The 12,616-nt window shown below is 44.5% G+C and overlaps 1 protein-coding gene across 2 annotated transcripts; it reads right to left on the bottom strand.

Moving 5' to 3' along the window:
• Window positions 1–12: 12 nt before the first annotated feature.
• On the bottom strand, window positions 13–11,796 carry dyrk1ab (dual-specificity tyrosine-(Y)-phosphorylation regulated kinase 1A, b). Of its 2 annotated transcripts, XM_084467354.1 has the most exons (12): window positions 10,984–11,796; window positions 9,216–9,286; window positions 7,382–7,578; window positions 6,941–7,033; window positions 6,619–6,807; window positions 6,304–6,451; window positions 5,891–6,177; window positions 5,594–5,740; window positions 5,278–5,418; window positions 4,820–5,123; window positions 4,154–4,278; window positions 13–3,866 (listed from the first exon to the last, which is right to left on the bottom strand). In XM_084467354.1, exons 2-12 carry the CDS (start codon window positions 9,223–9,225, stop codon window positions 3,276–3,278), a joined length of 2,232 nt encoding a protein of 743 aa, XP_084323480.1. In that variant the 5' UTR covers window positions 9,226–9,286; window positions 10,984–11,796; the 3' UTR covers window positions 13–3,275. The 2 variants fall into 2 exon arrangements, with proteins under 2 accessions (XP_084323480.1, XP_084323481.1); XM_084467355.1 differs by lacking the exon at window positions 9,216–9,286.
• Between the last annotated feature and the right edge of the window lie 820 nt (window positions 11,797–12,616).

The following is a 12,616-nucleotide window of genomic DNA, read 5'->3' as shown; positions in this document are numbered from 1 at the left end:
GACACAGAACAATTCAATTAACTTCTTTTTATATATCATACATAAGACTGTCTTAATATAATACAAAGGGCATTGTCATAAACACAGCAAAGTCTTGACTAGATCTTACAATCTGTGGATACATGGACTTATCCTTTCCCCCATGCTGTTCAATTCTATAGTGCATGATGCATGTACAAAAAGTGATAAAATGTGAAATAAAAAAAAATGAAGGAAAAATATTCAAATTAAATCAGAGGATTGAGACTTTTGTTGGGTGTAAGATAATGTTAACAAGTATACTGATTTGTGTAAAACCCACAAACTAAACAGGCTTATGGAAAATGGAACCTTTTTTTTTTTCCAACCATGTGCTTCTCATATAACCAAAAAGTAAAGTTTGTGATGTACATGCACTTACAATATACCCTGTGAACATTAAGGTTTGAAGATCTAGCTTTCCCTGTTTGATTCAAACCCTACCTCATAATGTTGTCCTGATGCAGTCAAGTACCACTGCCAAAAGGCAAGGTTTTGCCACTAAGAAAACAGGAATTCCTGCCCACTGAATGGTCACCAGATTGACAAACATAATCAACATACCAGCAAGGAGCAAGGTAGTGAGTTCTATACTTCCTTTATTAAAAAAATATAAATATATACATAAATTCTATTTCAACTATTAAAAAGGGGCTGCATTTCATGACAACTGCTCTAAATAAGAGGTCAATCAGCATGATCTGAAATAGGCGCACACTTACGAGTCACTGCAGTCAAATTTTTTTTTCAGTCTTTATTTTGGAATGTTAAGTACCAGTATGAAGGGCCAGTAATCAAATCACTGGCGAATTCTGAATGTCTCAAATTCTATGGGGTATGAAAAATGATTGCAAATTTGCAATTGACCTTGACATCCAGATAAAACCCCAATCAAGTTATAGGTAGCTTTACATTTATATTGTGGAAATAACACGTATGGTATTTTTTTTTTGTCTGTATGATGTTCTCCCCTCTAAATTGACACTAAAATGACCTTCGACCCTGGCCTCTACTTAAAAGGCGGTTGTGGGCAGGTTTTTTTCTTCTGTCTAAATTTTTCAAAGTTGATAAAAATGAGTAACAGAAAAAAAGAATGCACTTTTTAAAATCCCTGATAAAAAATAATTAACAAAAAGAAAAAAAAGAAACCTAAAGATTCTGGTTATTGACTGTAATGATCTGAGAGGACATGCATGTCTGCCTAAGCCAAGCATGGGATTGTGGGCTTATGGGCAACGGTTTCCCTTTAAATAGGACCACAATCACAGGGATCTGCCCTACCACATGAGCACAAGACCATTCCAAACTCAACTCTGATCTCCCAAAGTTATCACCGTCCTGCCAGAACCACGACCTAAGGTCTCCATTCATGGCAGAACTTAGCACGTTGACCAAATGATGTATGAAAGGCAGCAAAACCCTTTGAAATAGTATGATGGGGTGGGGGAGGGAGGGGCAAAAGAAAAACAACGACACAAATAGAACGCATTAGTCTCTTTTTCTTTTTTTTTTCTTCTTTTCTTTTTTTTTTTTTTAAACCATCAGCTTCTATCCTGCTACTCTGGGGCCTGCAGAGCAACTACCAAATTTTTCTAAACATACCAAAGTTTTTAAAAGACTCCCAAAATAATCTACCAATTAATATGGAAACAGTTTTGGTAAAACGAATCTGGTCATAATACACAATAGCCAACGCTCTCGACGACGGTCTCCGGTTTTGCTAAAGTAATATATTGCAGCTGTTTTCTTTTTTGTATTGACGTTAAAATAATCATGATAAACTTTTGCGTCAAAAGTGGTGAACTGCTACATTATTGGTTACAGACACCTATATGCTATAAAACAACTGCTTTGGTATAAAAACATATCCAAAGGGAAAATAAATTCTTGTAAAATTCACAGCATAATTTGAGGAGAAAAAAGGCAGTCACGTAACATTTTTTTTCTTCCGTTTCCACGTTTTGGATGGAGAGACTTGTGCAGGTGGTTCTGATGAGGAACTACATGCAAAAGGGGAAGGGGGGGGTAAGTAACAAAAAAAAGCAACCAAAAAAAAAAGGGTAGACTCTGGAATAGATAGTTCTTTCCACTGCAAAATCCTTAATTAGTGAATAAGATTTTCAAGGAAGTAATGTTTAGGAGGTTGTTGTGTACAATAAGACCCTGTTATGTGGGGCCCTGCTGAAGAAGAAAACTTTGTAGAGAAAGGCCTCAAATTACCATTCTTATTTACCTTTTTATGTTTGTTTTAATTTCCTTAAAGAATTAAGGGCTGTCTAGAGAGAAAAATAGAGAAAAGCCATCTTAATTCAAATAATAATGTCCAGCTCCGTTCCATTCCAAGTCCGTGAGTCGTAAGGCCAAAGGGTTATCCAAGAACCAGCCACTGACTGTCCTCCTCCTGCGTGGGCGGGGTCCTCTCGTCTCCCGCGCCCACCGCTGCTCTCGTCTGTGCCGGGCCCGGGCGCAGCGTGCAAGGCTGCGGGCCTCTGGGGCCCGAGGGGCGGCGTCACCCTCCGCTCCCGACACCGGGTCGGTGTCTACGTCGGCGTGCGGGGGTGGGGGGGGGGGGGGTCTCCTTCCTCCTCCTGCTGCTGCTGCTCCCCCTCTCTCCGACCCTCCCCCCCCTCTCCGTCCTGGCCAGCACGTGCTCTAGGGACTCCACCGTCATGTGTGTGCTCCCCTTTTGACAGAGTTACACCATACCGACCGACAACATGAAATATCACTGCAAACACTTCCCCCTCGTCAAGCTACAGGATTTACAAGCAGCTCTTAGGTAAAATTTCCATTAAAAAGTAAAAAATAAGGGCAAAAAAAACACAACCTGTGGAACGGTAATGTCAGACGTTCCACGGCCTGAACTGAAAGAGGACGCCGAGCGTGTTACCACCGACGGCTACCTGTAAACCAGCTTCAAACGTCGTTCTGAAATGCTCCTCAGAAGATTTTGCCACATAATACCATATGGTGATTGTGATTACATGGAACTGGTGAAATGGTAAGATGGATGTCTCGATCTTACTATGGTTATTCTGCATTACTTTGTGCCTAATGATTGCAAAAGAAAAAAAACTGATGTAAATTACATATATACTTTTTTAACAAAAAAGGTTCTTTTTTTTCTCTGTAGTAGCGGTTCAGTGATATCTCCCTTCTGACGCGAGCAGCTTTTTGTTCTCAACACACCTTGTAGTAAAAAACACCACCTTAAAAATGACGCACAGGGGGGAACACACAGCCAAATGTCAGCGCAGTCACGAGCTGGCCATGGAGCTCTGCTGCACACACACTCCGGTCATCGGAGACTCCTCTCGGTCCATGCCCGGCCTCAGGCCCAGGTGGCCCTCCCCCAAGTAGTGGGCCGGCCCCGTGTTTGTGCCCATGGGGAACGCGGGGTGCGCCGCCATGCTGCCAGTCTCCTGCCGGGGGTTTGAGAAGGCGCCCAGCCCCATGCTCAGCCCCCCGTTCTGACTAAAGTCCAGGGCGCCGACAGGCAAGTGGCGGAGCTGGTACGCCTGGTTGCCATGGTTCCCAGTGGAAGAGGAAGATGTGGAGGAAGAGGAGGCAGAGGAAGACAGGGAGGTCATGGACAGGTGGCCATGCACCACCTCCATGGAGTCCTGTGTCGAGGAGCTGTGTGTCGGGGAGGTGTAGTGGCGCGGACGGGGCCTCGTGGCCATCATCTGCCCGTGGTGGTGGTGAGGGTGTGAGTGGGGATGCAGGGCCTTGGGGTGCTGAGGGGGAACGTGGAAGGTGGTCTCCTGAACCGGATGGGTCTCTCCAGTGACGGACTCTGGGACCACGCCGCCTCCCCACACCAATGGAGGAGGGTAGGGCTGCCTCGCCTGTGACGTGATTACAATACAGAACAGCGTCATTGAGAAGAGCTCTTTCCATCTTCTGGGTTAGTAAGACATGATAATAATAATGATAGTGTCTCCAAGTGGTGTTATTTCCTTCCTTTAAGAAGATCGGCGAAACCTTTTTGTAAGTTTGAATAGTATATAACAATTAGAAAATGTGTTAACATGTTATTGCTTTGATAATTCACCAATACATGTTCATTCTTTATGTTACACTACAAGACCTGGAAATAGACCTTCCAACATCCTCTACACCATCCCTGACTGACCTGTGGGCAGAGGCTGTCGCCCTCGATGGCGGGCATGACCGGCCCAAAGTGTCCTCCACTGTGCAAGTGGTGATGGGTCGGGTCTGACCTCGCTCGGCCACTGGTACTTGTCCCAGACGACCCTCCTTCAGGGGTAAACACAAGGTTCATGAGCGCATCGGAAAATGTTACACAAGCAGAACACGCCACAGCCGACTGGTACGACGATCAGAATAGCACAATGACCAGAACACCAAGTGAGTTAGGAGACCAACTATAGATACAAAAGACCATCATATTGAGAAATAGAGTAAATAATATAAAAAAAATAATATATTAGCAAAGATCAGTAGTGCATTAATAGAAATACTTCAGAGGAAAAAGCTTAAACCCTTTTGCTGGATTCCTTTACAGTCTTCATTTAGATCAAACTATTTTGGCTAAATAATACGTCTTAGTCATAATAATAATGACATTTATATAGCACTTTTCAGAGCAGTAAACGCTATACACACACAAAACTATCCAATTAGCAACCAGGGGATGATTAGGTCCAGGAGTGCCACAGGACCATTATTAGCCACAGGCGGATCGTAATGTACCCACGGAGAACACGCACGCCTGTGCGGTACAAGAATGAATCCACCCCGCCCCGCTGATCGTAACAAAGCCAGAAGGGGTCCGCACCTGAACTGGAGGAGGTGCTGGACGTGGTTCCTGAAGACTGGGACTGCTCCAGCGCAGGGCTGGTGGACACGCTGCTGCTTGTGTTGGTCCCCTCGTCTGCAGTCTTCTTGAAGAAGCTGTGCTGCAGGGCATAGTAGGGCTGGATGCGGCTCTTGGGGTCGTAGTCCAGCATCCGCAAGATCAGGTCCTTGAACTTCAAGTAGTCGGCGACCGCGTGGCCAGACTCGCCCGCACGGCGGCCCCCGGGCCCGCCCGCCTCCACGCCCAGGATGGAGTGGAGCTTACGAGAAGCTGGGGGCTTGTACTGTTGTGGACGGAGGAGAGAGGGAGAGCACACCCAGGTCAGCCCAACGATGCACACGGTCGCAGGACGGATCGAACTGCGCGGACCGATAATTAAACCGCATGCTTTTTCCAATGGTTTGTAACAAAGATAGCATCAGTACTAATAGGATTACCCGTTTGCCATCTTTGGTCTTCTTAACACTCCATGTACCATCCGAGAGCTTCTCAAAAAACTTCCTGGCCTTCGGAGCTAGGTCCATAATGTGGTTCGGGGGGATCCCAAGAACTTCTACGATCTTGTTCATTTGATCCACCTGAAGAGGAGCAAACGTTGAGTTGGCGACTACATCGTACAAAAGGGTAGGCCATATCAACCTGTATATTTACAAAAGGCACACCAGAAGTCTAAACATCCAAACACTTCTGGATGTTAAACTCAGCAAGACAAACATAAGCTGAACCCTTGGTTCCTAACGCGTTTGAGCGTACCTCATTGGCTCCGCTGAAGAGGGGCTCCCCCGTGTGCATCTCCACCAGAATGCACCCGAGGGACCACATGTCTATAGCCAGGTCGTAGGGCATCCCCAGGAGCACCTCTGGGGAGCGGTAGAACCGACTCTGGATGTACTGGTATATCTGCAGAGAGGAAGGAGGAAAAGGTCATTACAACACTGCTCCACCCAAGCTCTGAGTTAGCATTAGCATATCACAAATAACAAAAACATTTATAAAAAGTTATTGATATCGGTAGTGCTTTGATAAAACGACAAACTCCAGGCCACGCACCCTCTGTCCCAGTTGGCAAGAGCTGCCAAAATCCACGATCTTGATGGCGCTCCTCTTGGGGTTGCACAGCAGGATGTTCTCGGGCTTCAGGTCACAGTGGATGATGCTGAGCTCCGGTGTGGCCAGGAAGAGCAGCGCCGTGCACAGCTGCTGGGCGAACTTCCGCGTCAGGTTGAGGGAGACGCCGCGGAAGTTGGTGTTCCTCAGCAGGTCGTACAGGTTGTAGGAGAGCATCTCGAATACCAGGCAGAGGTGGTTCCGGAACATGAAGTGACGCTTCAGGTGGACTGTGGGGAGGAGAGGAGTAAACGAGGGCCGTGAGCATATGATCGCATGCAGGAACGATGTAGGATAAAGCTGCAGGTTTCGCTGGATACAGTACAGATAATAAAAAGGTTTTTATTTCCTCTTACCTATGTAGTACTTCATCTCGGTATCATGTTTGTTCATGAGCTCTAGGAGCCGCACTTCAATCTGGGCTTGATTGAGGAAAGCTTTCTTGTTCTTAATTATTTTAATGGCAACCCATTCTTGCTCTGCACGGTCATATGCCTTCACAACCTGCAGACATCAGAGAGGAGAGGAAAGACACATTAAAATCCTGAAATATTTCACTGGAAACTATATTTAATGACATTAAGACCAATTCATAAATAAAAAATTAAAATTAAAATTTCAGGAAGGACAACGCAAATCAAAGAAACTTCAGAATGAACATCTTCACGCACCTGTCCGAAAGACCCCTTCCCTATCAAGGAGTCGATCTCATAGCGGTCCATCCACTTCTCCCCGTTCTTGACGATGTAGTCATAGTTGTCATCGTCGTAGCCATCGTTGAAGACCTTCCTCTCCTTCTTGTGGCTGGAGTCCTCGCCCTGCCCCTGTTGGTGCCGACGCTTCTTCTTTGCATAATAAACCTGTGGCGGTAAAACGGGAGGAGGAGAGACGCAAGCAACGGTCAGCGAAAAACAGTAACCCTCCTTTTTAAAGTAAGTGTCATTGTACAACCAACTACGGCGGCTTAATTGAAATCCAAAAGTTGACACGAACCTCATTGATGTGTTTGTATGTTTTGATAAGGTCAATGGAGAGCTTCCTCAAGGGAGCCGAAGTTGGGTCACGAAAGCACTGGGGCATGTGCCTCTGAAGGAGCAGAACAGGAGAGGCCGAGGTAAGAGGTACGCTTCGTATTAATAGCACGTCCATACAGTCACTGCATTCAAATGTCCCCTTCACGGGGGGGGGGGGGGGGGGGGGGGGAACAACAACTTGTGACAAAGCATTTCAGTCTTCATAAATCACTTGCTTATTAAAAATAATTATAATAATCAAAAGTAGTCGCTCATTTTGTCATCATTACAGTATTGCACAGAAAATAGCCTTGCTCCGGGTAAAATGCAACAATCTCAATTATATGATATCAGGTTATTATGGCAACGTGTACCAGCGGAATGTGACCAACAGGCGTTTATTAAGGAGTGCTGGTTCTACCTGATTGGCAGTGAGCTGTTGGGTCTGGTCACTGTACGGTAAGACCGCAACAGATTGGTCAGTGCTTGGCTGGTGGCGGTCACTGTACTGCTGGTGCGTATGGGGCATTGGAGCAGCCATCTGAAGACCAGCAGTGTGGAAAGAAAAAGAGGGCGCAAGCCGGACGGACGAAGGTTTGCATGCTGAAGTCTCTCCTCCTGAAGGGAATTAGGATCATCATGAGTTGCATGTTAACTCAATTCAATGTGGGTTACAGGAGAACGCTGGACGAGACGCGCAGCAGGGTTTCTGTGTGTGTATAGAACAGGTCTATGGGTTGTTCTGTGCTAGACATCATTAAGCAGATCACTGTCCTTCAAGACATCTCAGAACAGATAATAAACCATATGGGATATGCATGTTACTATGTAGTGCCTGTACTGGCATTTGTATGACAAATAGCTAGGTTTAAAGAATCAAATGCCTGTAGGAAATCTAATTTACAGTATATACATACATGCATACATAAATGTTACCATATCAATCTTTACAGTTTGAATACACAACAGTAATCCTAAGAAAATTAAACGGTATTGTTTTAAGAGCAAATAATGATATAACATCATTATCTTACATTAAATAAATACAGAAATGCATTAAAGAATGATCACAGAATAGAAAAGAAGACATTTAAATCAACCTTTGCATGAAAAAAGGACCAAAGGAGTGGCTTTAACAGTGAAAAGGGATGAAAATAAAACCTATCCACACTGTACAGTGAATCATCCTTCATTTTAAGCCAGAAGGAATAAAAAAAATATTAAATAGCATGTTCAGCTATCAGCATCTCTCTCCAGACAACACAATTCACCAGTGCTACACAGTAACCACTATTCAGAATCCCAGCAACAGCACCTAATTAGCATAGCCTATCACCACAGAGATACAGCGTGATTTGGCAAGCCCATCAATGCACAGACCAATCACAACGCAGTATGCAAATAGCCTACTTTTGTTGCCAGGGCAGAGCTGCTCCCATTTTCCAATGAGAAAACAAGAAATAAACAAGAAATAAAATTGAACTTTGGCACACTTAGACGCTGCTTTCAACACAAGAGCCTGACAGCAAAATAGCAGCACAGCCCAAAACCTGCACTCCATCTGAGAGCGTTAGAAAACGTTAGAAAGCTGACCCAGCTGAGGAAAGGGGAAGAATACAGGACCAGTGAAGGAAATAAAGGATTTATAAGAGGCAAGGAACAGACAGTGGAATGGAAATAAAGATGTACAATGTCCCATATTGGCCCATAAATATATATTTATAAAAAAAGACTACATTGTATATATTAAATTAATGCAATTTGAATTGCGTATATTTATATATAAAATTTTAAAAAGTAGATATTTTCACTGAATTTGAGATGGATCATTTTACAAAGCATATCACAAAAATATCTATGTATGATTTAAATGCTTTTTTTTTTTTCTTTTTTTTTTATAAAAATGACTTTCAGTATTATCAAGTTAATAGACAACCATGGGATTGTTACCCACTTCCTTAAACAAAATTTCATGTCCAGAATGTCAACAACGCTTAATTTAAGGTTAGGTGGAGCAAAAAGCCATAAAATAAGCATAAATCTATGCATGTTTAAAAGGGGAAAAGGCCATCAGATCCTAAACTAGAACCCAATATACTGATTTTTTTAGATTTACAATTGAATATAGAACTGGGCATGTTGTAGTCACTCAGTATTTAGAAGATTAAACGTTGTGTCTGCAAAGGAAGCTATAATTATTTGGTCAAATATTATTGTTCCTTCCATCCAAAAGGTTGATGTACTTAACAGCTAACCTGGATGCATCTTCTCCTGTATTTATTTCATATCATCCTGGGAGGAGAGTCCAGTAGCAAACCTCAACCCACTACAAAAAACAAAACAGAATATTATCATTGGGAATCTTTGCTGGAATTTTACATTGTTGTGGTTAAAGTTCATATGCTGTTAGGTAAACCTAACAATATACATTTCAAATGTGTAATGTGTGTATCCATGTTTATAGGTGTCAGGCAGGTCAAAGAAGCCAGGCAGTCAGAAGGCTGTTGACTTTTCTTCCTGTTAATAGCATTTGTTCCCTGGAATGTTCTTGAACACAAAATGTGGAACCTTTCTAAAATAAAAGTTGGCACATGTCATGAAGCGGCCTGAAGAAGGCAATGGTCAAAAGTCATTAGTTAAGACAAATGTTGTTGTGGATTTAACATCACTGGATATCTCCCCTGAGCATGTCTCTGGTTTGAAATTATAAAAAGATGTCATTCAGTGAAGATATCACGATCTGATATGGATGAACCAAAAATATACATCACATTTAGAAAAAGTTGTTTGGACCCATTATTTGAGACAGTAATTGAAAATGCTCCAACAATGCTCCACCAAAGTTCAATAAGTACCAACACAAACCCGAGGAATCTCCAACTCGACTGAACACAGCCACAACCTACAATTCAATAATACATCCACCACAGCATACATGTTGAGATCATTCTCCGTTTTCAGTACCGACTTATGAACAGTTCCCTCTGTACCGTCTATTCAACACAGCATCACCGGGGCCTAAATATGTGTAAATATAGCTAGCTAGCTATTATTAGCCGTCACGTATCAGGACCAAATCACATCTTTAACACTCTTTACTTCGCCTTCTCACAACAAGCAAATATTTACGACCATCTCAACGCCAAATAAACATGCAACGGCCCAAATCATCCATAGATGTAATACATGAGCATCGGGCTCCACGGCAGCACTGTACTTACAGTCGATGGGCTAGATCTCGTCATGGCTGGAATTCAGAAAGCATATTCAGCCTCTTTCGCGTCTCCCTCCGCTACATACCGTGTGTAAATATCGCAATATTGCAATATATAACCTGCAAAAACAGCTCGATTTAAACGAATCCGGGGACGGGGCCGCTTCCACTCAACGTTAGCCACCGCCGTTACCGTGAAGCTACAATCTGCGGGACAAGCGAGTCCACCTCTCAGCGCTCCGCCGTGCAGCTAGTGACGATGTGCCCAGCCAGCGGGTTACGGGCCCGTTCAGCGGGCTCGTCAACAAGCCAGTCCCAACCACTAGCCAGGTTAGCCCGATCGGCTACAAGTCGTTAGCCAAATGAGCAAAAGGTGGCTCGGGCTCACCTCCACAGTGAAAACACACACGGCAACAGTGAAAGGAGCGAGCCACACAGCCCCCAGCACATCGGCTATCATTAAAAAATGATCTCATAGATCGCAAGGTGAGCGGTGCCCGTCCACCCACAGCGCGATGGGGCTGACTGCTAGCTACCTAGCGCCCGGGCTCGTCCTGTCCGGTGTTAACAATGGCTCGTTGACCTACTGACTGGACGGACCGGTACCACCGGCCACAGGGACGACGGCGGCGACGGTAAATGTGAGCTGGCTGTCATATCCTTGACCAGCAGCGCTGTGTGTCGGCGGACGGTGTCGCCCCTCCGAGCCGCTCAGTCTACGGTCAAGACAGGCGGGCTCGTCAAGGGCTGGGGAAAAAATGAACAAGTTGGACAGCAGCGTGGTTTAAAATGGTTAAGATTGCACTTACCCCTGATGGCACGATCTTCATTTAAAGTCCAATAACCTGTATGATGAGGCAACTTATCCAGTTTGAGATTCTCCCCTCCCTGCGCGGTTAGCCAGGGACGTTAAACCCGATCCCCCTTCCTCTTCACCCCGGCGAGGTCTAGAACCATCCGCGGCTACTCCACCATGCTCACCGCACTAAGTCTGCTCAGAATCGGAACGGGCCACTCAAGGCGTCTTTGAGAACAATCAGCTGGTGACTAGCTGCCCGCTAACGTTAACTAGCACGCATTACTCACTAGCTAACCTTAGCCGAACGGGCTAGGCTAGCGAGTTGACAAAATGAACGCGGCTAGCATTAGCCCCGTCGGCTAGCTGTAGCTCCTTTCCTCGAGCTAACGATTAGGAGCTGCCCGCTAAATAAACCTCGTCGTAAATTCCGATTTGTCGTGTCTCTGCTAGTTTCCGCGACGGCTATTTCGACATACGCGACCGCTCGGACGAATCCCGGAGGTCTGAATCGCGTCGCAAAAAGCGTGTCCTCTGATAATTTTTGGATAAGAATTTTATGTCAATTTTCACAAAATGGCGCGCGGTCCAAACCTGCGCAGTGAACCGGCCCGGTGGACCGGAGACGCGGACCGCCGCCGCCGCCTAACCGCCTTAACTCTACTAGATCGTTTGCCTCTTGATTTTCATGATCCGTTCCACTCGACGCGTTTCTTTATCGAAAAATGTCAAACATATATCCAGTGACAGCATTATTCCGGCGGGAAGGGAGAAGATTTGAAAAGACTGAGGCTGGGGGGGAAAAAAAACCCTTCTGACAAAATGGCGATGCTCTGGCTTGTTACCATGGCAACTGTCAATCAAAAATTAAAATACCCCGGATGTACCAATGACGAATAAAAATCTAACTATGCACAGAGTTGTAGTGTATCATCATAACTCTGGCTTTTTGGCTCCTAGGTCTGACTGCAAATGTAGAGATCTGAAGGTTTGGAACATGCTGGTTTTCATCGTTGTCGGTTAGTTGGTTAAGCATGTATTTATGTTTTAACAATGGAATATCCTAACGAATATTAGACATACATTTTGTCTAATGGTATCCATGCATGCTTGACATGTAGGGGTGTGTGTGTGTGTGTGTGTGTGTGTGTGTGTGTGTGTGTGTGTGTGTGTGTGTGTGTGTGTGTGTGTGTGTGTGTGTGTGTGTGTGTGTGTGTGTGTGTGTGTGTGTGTAATAGCTTACCAAAAATAACATTTCAACGTGATGTCACCAGATTAAATGATAGATAATATAAGAATAGGAATAGTGCAAACAGTACAAAGACTGCACATAGACTAGTGAAATATATACGATAAATATATTTCTACCTTTGGATATCACTAGGACTAGAACAGTGGAGGCCAAACACTGAAATGAATCCGTCGAAACAGCGCCATCTCTGGTGAAACCTAAGCTATTGCACTTGCTCTTTCTAAAAGGTTAAAATTGGACCAGGGGATGTCACTATTCCAAACTGCTTGCGTTTGATCGCCTCCTGTGGCGCTATCGCTGAGGTTTGATGTAAGTGTTTGATTGCTCTTTCCCAGATTTCAAATACTCTTTAAAAGGGATGTATTGTCCTGGCACTGAACAATACAATTAAGAT

Source organism: Micromesistius poutassou (genome assembly GCF_964030765.1).
Source record: "Micromesistius poutassou genome assembly, chromosome: 4".
NCBI classification, from domain to species: Eukaryota; Metazoa; Chordata; class Actinopteri; order Gadiformes; family Gadidae; genus Micromesistius; species Micromesistius poutassou.
Note: the sequence above shows the minus strand (reverse complement) of the source record. Positions and strands in the feature narration are given on the sequence as shown.